The sequence below is a fragment of the Gambusia affinis genome, linkage group LG10 (genome assembly GCF_019740435.1).
Source record: "Gambusia affinis linkage group LG10, SWU_Gaff_1.0, whole genome shotgun sequence".
Lineage (NCBI taxonomy): Eukaryota > Metazoa > Chordata > Actinopteri > Cyprinodontiformes > Poeciliidae > Gambusia > Gambusia affinis.
The window spans coordinates 28,068,803-28,081,098 of NC_057877.1; the positions used below are offsets into that span (position 1 = coordinate 28,068,803).

Below are 12,296 nucleotides of genomic sequence, written 5' to 3' on the forward strand. Positions count from 1 at the left end.
GTTTTCTCTGAACCGGACTCTCTCTCTGTCTGTGTTTCCCAGGGATCCTGTCGCCGCCCTGGATGCTGCTGTCGACTACGTTAAGGTAGGACAAAACACATTTTATCTGGGCAGTGAAGAAAGAGGGAACTGTCTGCAGAAACGAAATGTTTGTATCAGTTATTAATTTGTTAATCCAAAAACTAATTCAATCACAAATTAGTTCTTTATTTGTTATTTTTTGCAGATGAACTGTTTAAATTGATCCTTTTGGTGACGTTTTTGTTTTATTGTTCAAATTGTGACTTTTTAGTGTAAATTTGCTGTAAAACTGTCTCAGTGCTGCCCTCTTCGGGTTGAACAGGGACTACTGCGGTTTCATTGTTTGATTCTGTCATTTTGATTTTTATGCAAAGTAAACAAAACAGAAGAAAACAAACTGTTGGTTACTTTACACACATTCCTCCCAACTTTAGTTCTAACACATTGGCAGTAGTGTGAGTCAGCGGCCAAATTAATTTAATTAAAAATTTATTAATTAATTCACAAAATTAATTAATTAAATTTACAAAAATGTGTTTGCTGTGAATATTTTCTAGATTTTTTAAAATATAAAATCTATTATTAAAGATCCAAGGGCTTTTTGGCTGTTGGTTTGTTAAAAGAAAAACAGGAAATTAAATGTTTTTTTGTCATCAGTTGTTTTCTACACTGCAAAAACACAAAATCTGACCAAGCAATTTTGGTCTGGTTTCTAATTCAAAAAGCTTATATATATATATATATATTTATGAAACACAAGTAACTTACATAAGTTATGTAAATAATTCTGTAATATTGATGAAAACGTTCTTGTTCCTCTGGCAGATTATTTAATTTAGAATAATTTTCCCCATGTTTTTAGTGAATTAATCTGCCAGATGAAATTGGACTTTTTCATCAATATTAAGGAATTATTGACTTATCATTGCTCTTATTTCTTGCTGAAAAGCTACTTTTAAGTTAGTTTTCTCTTAGTTCAACTCTACTCAGGATATTTGCACTGCACCAAAAATACTTGGTAAGTTTTGTGTTTTTGCAGTGCATTTGGTTGGTTTTACTGTTCTTTAGCTTGAGGTCAAGGACTGAGCAAAATCATTTGAAGGACCACAAGTGGTCCACAGTTTGTAGATTAAATTATGACCTAAATGCATCGCAGGTCTCATGTTGCGCTACGTGTGTTAAACCAATCGCCTCTCACATCCAACATCCGTCTTCAGAGACGTTGATCCGATATCTGCTGGACGATCAGGACAATTTGTCCCTAAATCACACAATCTGACTCACATACACACACACACACACACACACACAGCTGAGTCTCAGCTTTCAGGGACAGAGAGATGATGGCACTGAAGTGATCATCCTGTTGGCACAGCATCATTTGCCAGACATGTGATTTTCTTTATGCCTTTCTGTGAAAGTCTTGGTTTTTACTCTCTGAGGTTTTCTCTCCTTATGATTCCTTCTTTACTGTTCAGGAAATCCATTTAATCTAAAGGCTAAAGACACATTTTTACAGCAGACTAATGGAGGAAAACATGTTTGAGCCCAATCTTATTACAATATTTATGGTTAAATATTGTTTTCTGTTGCTAAAACAACAAAAATTAAATTTTTTTTTAACATTTGGACTTGCATTGTTTGTTAATTTTGGTTTAAGTCGACTAACATCCAGTTCCAGTTACAAGTTCAGTTCGCAGCATTTAGTAAACTCTTCATGCTAATATTTGTGATGTTAGAACACAAAACTTCTTCCCAAACAACCAGTTGGCATTTAGGCTGACAGTTCGGTACACTCGGTTCGATTTAGGACCAAAATTGCAACATTAGTTTAATTTTGAACAGTAACTTTTTAAAAACCTGTTCCCCTCCTGGCCTGTGGGGGCGCTGCACCAAGAACCACTGAAGGAAACAACACAAAACCCTCAGAAGAAACTGAACACAACTTCCTTCTTCATCAAATGTAAACAGAAAAAGAGTAGCGCCAGATTTTAGCGGTTGTAGGATTTCTCTCTCGTCTTTGGTAAAAAAAACCACGAGCCATTTCTCTTGCTAGCGCTAACCTAGCGCGTTTGTTTTGGTTGTATTTACCCAGAATGCCCTGCTCTGTAGTCCACTTCCTGCTTTTGGAGCGGTCTGTGGTCCTCTTGGTGTTCACATATGCATTCGAACAGAACCAGAGTTCACTTTGGACAACCAGAGGTTTGTAGGCGGACCAGAGTTAAAATCTTTGATTTCTCCTCGCGCTGATTAAATTAATTTTCTAGATTTTCTATTTTAATGTCATAAAAACATCACTAATAATTTGAGATGCACCAATCCGATGTTATAACATCGGTATCGGTCCTGATATGGAAACCATTATTGATCAGGTATCGGTGACACGGTGCTTGAACCGTCAACGTAGATCTATTCTGTCTAGTTCTATGCTTTGTGCTCCGAGCTTTATTATTTATTTTACGTTATAGCCAGAATTTCTAAATGTACTTTCTGAACCATTAGTTATAGTTTTTTTTTTTTTTACATATTAAAAACTTTTGATTCAGTCAGTTTTAGTTTATTGTTTCTGTTACTTTGACTGTTCCACTCCTGACTGAACCAATTAAAGTTGTTTCTATGTGTTTGCAGCTTGTGAAGCTATTTTTGTGTTTAAGTGAGCTGAACTGGTGCAGAGTTATCAAATGTATGTCCGTGTTTAAAGAAAGGAACATTTGAAGTAAATTTAGTTCAGTTTTTCTGTCAGATCGGAGTTGAAACCTCAGATAAACGTGGATCGGTTCTTCCTTACTGCATCACTATTTTATCAAAACACTTTCCTAACTGCACAGATGGTTTCTCTTCTCTTTGCTGGATGATTTGTTTTATTTTTAACACTTTTTTTTCTCACCACCTCACCCTTGAACCATCTTCATCTCTCCATCGTCATCATTCCCTCCATCTGTTGGCTCGTGTGCGTGATGCTGCCACCAGAGTGTGAAAAGCAAACCCAGTTCTTCTCACTGGTCAAACTGGGGCTGTGAGTCAGTGGTGTGTGTGTGTGCTGGCTGTTTATCCAGCCACTGTATCCGTCGTGTTGCATAATAGGTGTGAAAATGTGGCTGGCAGCTCCGCCTGCAGCTCCAGGTGTGTTTGCGTGTTTAGTTTTTTTTAAAGCAGTTGGAAAGCGGACAGGTGAAACTTGCATCATGTGATCACGAATGGATGTTTTCAATGCAAGGAAAGTCGTTTTCGCAGAACATTTGCATTAAAGTATCTAGGACTGAAACGATTAATCGTGATTAATCGTTTATTAAAATAATTGAATAATTGATTAATTATAAGTAGCAGCCCTAGATTAACTGGATTAAAGTTGGATTTGACCCCCATTGAGAAACAAATGAATAACCCGCTCCAACATAAGTGCTTAGCTAGATAAATATAGAGCTGAATCGATTAATCATGATTAATTATTTATTGAAATAAGCATCATCTAATTTAATAATTGATTAATTGTTAACTGGATCATACAGACTCACAAAAATAGCTTTTTGTGGAAAAAGCAAATATTCTGAGCAGCAACTGAATCAAAACTGTACAAAAATATATACATGTTTTATTAAAAAAGATTTTAAAAAATCCTTTGTCAGATTCTGCTGTTATAAATATTATGACTGGAAGTGAAATTCTGCATTCAAGAGGATAAAACTGGGAATAATTGTAGATAATAAGTATTTTTTAGCTGCAGATATTAAAAAAAGAAATTTAATTATTTATTTTCTAACATTAGATGATAAAAGTTTCTGTGGTGAAATAAAACTCTGCAGAATGTGTCAATTTTTGATCCGATTAATCATCAGAATAATCGATTACTAAATTAATCATTATCGCAATTTAACTGGTCTTGAATTTCTGAAGCTTTTAGGTTTTTAAAACCTACTTTTTATCTGATTAGCCTTTTCCCATAGTCAAATGTAAAAGAAGTTTGTCTGTACAGTAACTTTTAAAAATCTCTGCATGAATATTTTCAGATAATTTTGAGATTTTGGGGGCTTTCCAGTAGTTTGAAGGGGGAAATGTCATTTAGTGAATTAAGACATCAAAAAGCACTGGAATGAGCAGTTTCTACTCGGGAAGAAACGACACTCTGTGGTTATTGTCAGTGTTCATCCTCAGTTAAATTACTGTTTTATCCGGTAATGAGCAGCTGGGGGAAACGTAACGGCTTTTCATGACAAGTTGATTTATTGGTTTCTTCACGATTCTTTTCTTTTCTCCCACTTCTGCTCTTTCTTTTTCGTTCCCAGTCAGAGTTGAAAGCAGCTCTGCAGCTTTAGAGCTTTAGAAAACAATAATGCTCTCTGTGCACACATATTCAAGTGTATGTGTGCGTGTGTGTGCGTGTGTGTGTGTGTGTGTTGTCTCAGGTTGCAGCAGCACACAAAGAGAAACTAATATACGCACAGACTGCAGCAGAACAGCTACATTACATTTTATCTCAGTTTGCAGCTCAAACAAATATCTACATTCTTCCGTATGAAACTCAGTTTCTGTTTTAAGGTTGACTGAAAGGTTTGACGCCACCTGGTGGCCGTGTGGGGGTACTACCAAACTGAGACGGTCAGGTCGCCTCTGGTTACCCGTCAGTCTCGGTATCAAACATCCACTGCCGGGATTTATTGCTTTAATATCGTAATGAAGCAAAACTTTAAGCTGTAAGTGGAGACTAAAATGATTATTATTCAGCTCCACCAACGAGTTTGTGGTGGATCTGAGCTCATCAATTAAATCTACAGATAAATGAGTTAAAAGATCTCTTATTAAATTCTCAATATTATATTATCCTGAGACGTTTTTAGATTGATAAATGGATAATCTGGTCCAGAGTTTATAGATTTTGTAAAATATTTTCTGAAATGTAGTGATGTCTCCAAAACAAACAATATTACTTTTCTCACCATAACTACATGAGGACCCAATTGAATTAAATTATTTAAATATATTTTACTGTTTGTGTGTTTTTCTCTCTTATATTTTAAGAATAAACATAAATCCACCAGCAGGGAGTTTTGTCTGCAGCGAACCTGTTTGTGTGTCGCAGTTTTGCTTAAAATCAGAAATATTTCCGGATTGTTTTCACTGTTTTAGTGACGTGTGATGCAACTGTTCCAGTAACTGCAGTGACATTTCTGCCAACGATGTGAAGTCGGGTTACAGTGACGTTATGAGTCAGTGACTCATCACAGCCTGATGAACGCCGCCGCCGCCGCTGATACTGGATTATGATATAATGCTTTGATTACTCACTGCAGTCTGGATTTACAGAAATACAAACTGCCTGCCTGAAGCATCTTCACATTACACATTGTGTATTTACTGATTTTACTTTGCTAGCTAATCCGTCCTGCTGCTTTTTTAACAGTTGTTCTTGCTTAAAAAATGTATGCAAACTCTTTCCCACAAAATATTTCAGTTTGCATTAAAATAACTGATTGTGTAACATTGACTTGTGCAACTTTAGTGAGTGTAGCTTATGTTAACTTAATAAATGTGAGCATCTTGTAGCTATTTAAAACATATGAAAACAATTTTTTTTGTAAATGTAAATGAAGCCTAACTTATATATAAAAGAATAACTTTATTGAAAGTTCCTGATTCCTGCTTTGCTTTTTATTTGTTCCTGTACTCAAATTTTGACAGAAAACATAGAAACAGTGATATTTTGCTCACTTTTTTTTATGTAAAACAAACAAACAATTGTTTGTTTTCTAACAACAGATCCACTGTTGCTTCAGGATGCGACACCAAGAAACACTCAAACATTTTCTACACAAAGAACAGAACATTATAGTTTTATCTTTCCAGGCTTGATGTTTGTTTTGTGAATATAAATAATTGATCGCTGTGGTAGATTAGCTACCGCTGCTATCAGCTAAGCTAACACAGTAGGTGGTAGATTGCTGCTCCACTGATTTTCTGTCAAAGTTGGTGTTTAAGTTGCCTTTTTTTTATTTTTTTTAACTGAACCGAAACACAGAATTCTGCTGCACATCTTCATGTCAAGGTTTTCATAGTCAAACTAGCATAGCTGACTTATTTCCCTGCCCTTGGTATTTTTTTAAATTAAAACGTTTTCCTGACCTTATCTGGTTGTCATAATGTTGACAATTAGTAGCAAAACACTGCGTCCTTTTATCTTTTATATATCAGGCGTATGTTTAAGGTTTAGCGCTTTAGCGCGTTATGTTGACAACTTGACAGCTAAAACCAGTGGTAGTCATCATAGGGGAGAGGTTTTTTATCTCACCCAAAAATTCACTGGAGTGTCATTGTTACCAAATATGACCAAAGTCAAGTTATTTTTTCCAATTTAATGCACCACCACCGTTTACAGCGCTCTGTTTTTCCATTATATGATACAAAATGGAAGAAACGTCCCAATTTCTCCAGCTACAGAGGCAGAAACAGCTTCGCTTTCCCTCAGTCCCTTCATCAGAAACAACCAACATATAGAAATAGAAAGTTTTGAGTTGATTCCCGTCCCTCCGATGCATTCCTGGACCTTTGGATATGTGTATTTTAAGGTGTACATTCAGCCTAGCTGGTGATTTGGGGCTGCTGTGGTCAACAGGGAGTGTGTGTGTGTGTGTGTGTGTGTGTGTGTGTGTGTGTGTGTCTGTTGTGTCTCGGAGAATGTGGGACATGCATTTCCTTCCTGTATCGTCGGAGAGTTCACGCTGTAATTAGAGTGGGAATATTCCCCCAGCTCGGGTGTCTCCCTCTGTGTTTGTCGGTAGAAATGTCGTCTTGTTTCGCTGCGTGTTGAATTTCCATCTCTGTTGCGTTCGCCATCCATTCGCAGCGAGTTTGGTGGGAAAGTTGGGGCTGTAATTGCTCAGCAGTGATTTAGTCAAAGCTATTCATCAGCGCAGGAAGGCAGACTGGGACGTTTGATCTCACTTTGAAAACTCTGCACCCTTTTTCTGGACTATTTTCAAAACACAAGAGCTGAGTCATTTTCTAAAAGAGTACAGAAAGATCTAAACTAAAAGATCTTAAAATACATTTCTCAAAAGAGAAAAACAGTCTGTTATTTATATCTAGTAGTTCGCCCAGCAGCGAAAGGTTCAGTTTTCCTGCTTTTTCTGGTGTTTTTTCTGATCTCAACTCTTTTTGAATTGTTTGAACTCTGCATGTGCAGGAAATTGGAGGAGATGGAGGCCTATTTCAAGATAAATCTTTTTCTATTTGCTGCTAATGTGAAAAAACAAAGCAAAAAAACATTGTTTGCCGTGGCAGCATTTCCATTAAAGCTGCAGCTTTTAACTTCTATTAAAAAAAATCATGTTTTGTGACAGATAACCTGTGAAAAGATCGACTGCCGATAGATTGCCATCTAAAGAAACGCAACAGTCCTGACCAAAAACAACCAATCAGAGCCAGAGGGCGGGCCTAGCGCTGTCAATCATCCTCATGTAGTCGCTGCTAAATGCTAATGGTGGCAAAATGGCTTACCGTTCCAGAGAAACTGTTTATTCGCTGTCGTTGGTGCCCATGCTAACTAGCCTTAGCATTCACAACATGCTATGCTAGCTGCAGCATAACAGAGAGCAGGGGGAAGTGGTATGAGCAGCGCCACATGAGATTGTGATTGACAGCACTAAGCCCCGCCCTATGGCTCTGATTGGTTGTTTCTAGTTAGCACACCGAACAGTTTCAACAAATATGTAAAAAAGAAAATATATTTTAATAAAAGTTGAATACTGCAGCTTTAATAAGAAATGAAATTTAAATCACATGTGAAGAAGTTTCTTCATGCGATAAGTCAATAAAACCACAGCAGTGACAGATGTAAACAGTTACATGAAATATATTCTGAATTCCAGCTGCAAAAACAAAGTGAATCAAGAAAAAGTTTCCTGGTTTTCATTCTGATTTACTGATTTATTTATGGTCAAAACCATCCGGAAAGCAACTTCAGAAAGGCCCAGGGCTAAATTAAGGATGTAATTTTTTATTTATTTTTCTGAAATGTGTCTTAAATTACATTCAGACATTTTAAGTTTGTATATTCAGTCAACTTTTTATTTTATTTTCTAAATGTTATTTTATTCTCTAGAGAAAAAAGTGACATTTATTTGTTAAATATGTTGTTATTGATGGATTAATAGTGTAATTTGATCTGAGTCAAAACTACAAGTCTGAGGCGTTTATCTTCCCTGCAAAACCCAAAAAAGAGTTTTACGCATTAAAATATAAATGTTGCATATTAGTCAGTAATTAATCATTCTTTCTTCTTCTTCTTTGTCGTCCTTCTCCGTTCTTTTATTTTATTCTTCAGGGTGTTGTTTCTGATTGTCACTGAAAACCGGTTTATAATGCTACTGACGTAAAGCTGCTTTTTTCTGTTTGCAGTTATAAATACTTTTACTCATAATCCTCTGAAGATGCACTGATCTCCTGAACTTTGGGTGATCGGCCGATATTTGCATGTGAAGCCGATCGTATTCATCTTAAAAAAAGCTCCAAAAACCGTCTTCTGTCTTCTTCTTCTCTTCCATTGGAGAGATTTTATCGACAGACTGGTCCACCAGGCCAGTTAACAAATGTTGCCAACTCAGCGACTTTCTTATTGCAACATTTTAGGCAAAAAAATGGAATCGGCCAAAAAACTGCAGCCAGCCCTTCCCTTTGCTCATGAATTCTACAACTTTACATTTTGAGAACAGCTGATATCTGTGATCATTTCAGCTGTTTAGTTTCACAAAGAAAAGGACTTTTGTTCAGTGCAGCTTTTTTCATCCTGCCATGTTTTTTCCAGAGATGAGGGAGATTTGCCTCCGGGCCACTCCCAGGCGATCCACGCTCGGCTGGGTCAGACCTCACCGCACGGTGGTTCCTCTCCTGCACACGAGGCCCGGAGGGGGCGGGGCTTAGAGGGGAAAAAGTGATGTAAACGATGAGTGGAGCAGAGCGACAGTTCACTCTGCAGGGGACTGTGGAGCAGAGAGCCAGGTCCTCTGACATGGAGGTTTCTCTGCAGTTTGCTCGTTGGAGTTTTTAGTTTTCAGAAACCAGAAACGTTGCCGTCTGTTTGGTTGCATTTTGGAAACGGTTGTGATGACGGAGCGATGCAACTTGAAGGCTCTGACAGCGGCGCTGTGTTGCTTCTACCACAGGAACTCACTCATCACCGGGAAGGTGAGACAAACTTTCCTTCATCAGAAGCAGAAAAGCTTCTTTCTGGAAGTTTTCTGAAGCTCTTTTTGCTGTTTATAGCAGACCACAGGAAACTGACTGCTCCACTTAAAGCAGGGCTCCAAAGTGCGGCTCGCGGGCCATTTGTGGCCCTTGGAGTGATTTTGTGTGGCCCCCAAATGCAAATCAAGAATTAAGCAAATTTGGTTCAGATGCAAACTTTATATTGGTAATCAGGGTACAATTATAATCAATTTGATTTTCTTACAGTAGAAAACGTTCAATACAACAAAACGTATTTGTCTTTTTATAACCAAATTTTTATAATAATAGAGAATTTTACTGAAAAATCAACTGTGTTGAGCATAAATCAACTTTGATTTAGAATATTAGACAAACATGCTAGCTAATATCTTTAAATATCACATATTTAATTCATTAATCATGGATTAGCATTAGCCATGTTTAATATTTAAAATGGCTAATGTTTAAATATTAAATTTGGCTAAAGTTTAATGTTTAAACATTAGACACATTTAATATGTAAACATTAAACATGGCTAATGTTTAGCCACATGGCTAATGTTTAAACATGGCTAGTTATTAGCCATGTTTTTGTTTAAACTTGGCTAAACATAGCAATTGTTTTTGAAAGAAAGTCACTCAAATATTTTTCTTGTAATTAAATAAATTTGTTCAATGAATCTCAACATAATTTGAAAACCAGATGAAATTTCCTTTAATCCATAAAATGCTGAAGTTTTGGAACTATAATGAAGAAAGTCAATTTTATGCAAACATTTCTTGATTCTATTTTAATCTTTCTAGTATTATCATTTATTTTATTATTAAGTTGCATCTCATCCACTATTGTCAGCTTGATAGAATAACTTTTAATTTCATCACGCTGCGATAACTAGTTCTGGTATGCTAATAACATGCTAGCTAAAGTTAAGACGACAAGATAAATGCGAGTAACCATGGTAACCAGTTTAAATGCGGCCCGGTTCTTTCTGCAGTCAAGTAGCGTGTCCATCCGCCGTGTTGACAAACAAATAGTCCGTCCGTCTGTCTTGTTGTAACTTAATGCAGATGAAACCAGAAGTCCTTGGTCAGACTTTGTGTTTCTGCTGCGTCCCTCTCTCTGCCCTGCGGACAACAGGGACGCTTCCGGCTGGAGGAAAATCTAATCTCGCTGAATGCTCCTTCTCTTTCCCGTCTCTGAACACTGAGCTTTTATTGCTGGGACCAGACGACCCCCTTAAACGCCGCCTGTGTGACTGTCTGGCTCTGAGTGTGAGACATAATGTTGACTTCATCCGTAACGGCCGCTGGCGGACAGACGAGGCAGTGTGCCGGGAAGAGCCGGAGCTGACGGCCGGCCGGCCGGCGGATGAGACGGTCCGGAGTTGAGGCGCTGCGTGACGTCAGTGAGACGTATAAACGTCATTGAGTTGGTGGATGAAGTCGGGCTGTGCAGCAGCTTCTGTTCGGTTCGGTTCGGTTCTATCAGCTTCACATGTGGTCAAAACAGAAATGAAGGAAAATGGATTTTATTCTGCAACATGAGGTCAGGTTACTAGAGGAAACTCGGAGATAAGTTTCGGTTAGATTGTGCTTTTAAATATTTATTTTCACATTTAAAGCTGCTGTATGCAACTTTTATTTTATAAAAAATGTTTGTTTTTTTTCCTTATTTATTGAAACTGTCATGTTGTGAGTGACAATATGAGACAGAAAATCTGTGTAAAGATCTTTCTCCACTTCCTCCCTGAGCTCCTACCTGGTCTGAAAAAATGCACCAAAAACAACCAATCAGAACCAGGAGTCTTACTGCTGTCAATCATCCTCATGTACTCGCTGCTAAATGCACTAATGGATGGGGAAACATCTTACAGTTACATGAAAACTGTAACTGTCGTCGTTGGTGGCCAAGCTAGCATAGCTATGCTAGCTACACACTTATCACACATATTATTGACACTGTTACAAGCTGTGCTACCTGCAGCATAGCAGAGAGCAATGGGAGGAGAGAGAGTGATTGACAGCGCTAAGACCCGCCCCCTGCCTCTGATTTGTTGTTAGAACTAGGAGGAGACAAACTGGAGGAGTTACATACTGCAGCTTTATTACCTTTATTTACCAAATATTTTGTAAAATGGGCCAAACTTGTCCAATCAAAAGTATTTAAAACAAAATATCTATATTATTTTTTATTTAGCAAAGCAAAGTTATTTATCGCAGATCCAAAACATAATAATGTTTTTACATGTTTGGTGTATGTTTTAAAAAAGCATCTAGTTTTCAAACTTTTTAGGTCCTTTTGAGCAGATTTATTCTCAGTTTTAAAAACAGGTTTTGGGTCATTTCCTTCAAAAACTTGGCTATTTTTTTTCAAAGTTCAATACATTAAATAAAAACTGATTTAGGTGCTGAGAGACATAAAAATATCAGATTTGATGTACATGATCCTGTTTAGCAGTTCTGCAGCAAATACTAGTTAAAAATGTAAAAGGGAACAGAGAAAACTGAAAGGAAAAATTGACCCAAAGATTATCTACTGAGAAGTGGAGAGACTAAGTTCAGCTTTCCTGCTCTCCTAGAGACTGTAAATACACAACAAAATGTATTTAAAGGCTAAAAAAAGTAATTTTTTTATGATGTTTTTGTGAATCTGGTGGTAAAAGTAGAAAATATTTGAATAAAACTCAGAGCATCTCATCCTCTGGGTTGCTGTTCTTTAGCTCTTTAGCTTTTCCACCCCGTCCTTCATCTGTGCTGCCTTTTCTCCTCGCGGTCCAAACAGCCAGAGGACTTGTTCCGCTCCCCTTTATGCTCCTCCGTCTGTCTCCTTGGGAGGTCGTCAGTTTTCTGTGCTTCACAAATCAAAGCTGATTCTTTTCAAACCAAAGTAAAATATCCCAACAGAGATTACATGAGTTGATGATTTTTGTTGTTTTTCTGTCTAAAACTTTACACCTTATCCATCCAAGTTGAGAGAAATGTTGCTATAAAATTGAAAGTGTGGCAAAATGAAAATAACCCTAAAGATTTCTCAAACACTGAGGCACAGAAACCTTTCACATGGCAGAAAGTTCACT

The 12,296-nt window shown here is 37.2% G+C and overlaps 1 protein-coding gene across 3 annotated transcripts in view; it reads left to right on the forward strand.

Annotated features, from left to right (window-relative positions):
- Positions 1–12,296, forward strand: part of bcar3 (BCAR3 adaptor protein, NSP family member) — a 76,671-nt gene that overhangs the window by 46,114 nt on the left and 18,261 nt on the right. For all 3 annotated transcript variants that reach the window (XM_044130581.1, XM_044130582.1, XM_044130583.1), the window contains one exon: positions 43–85. In XM_044130581.1, coding sequence (XP_043986516.1) covers positions 43–85 — 43 coding nt within the window. The remainder of the gene's footprint in view (positions 1–42; positions 86–12,296) is intronic.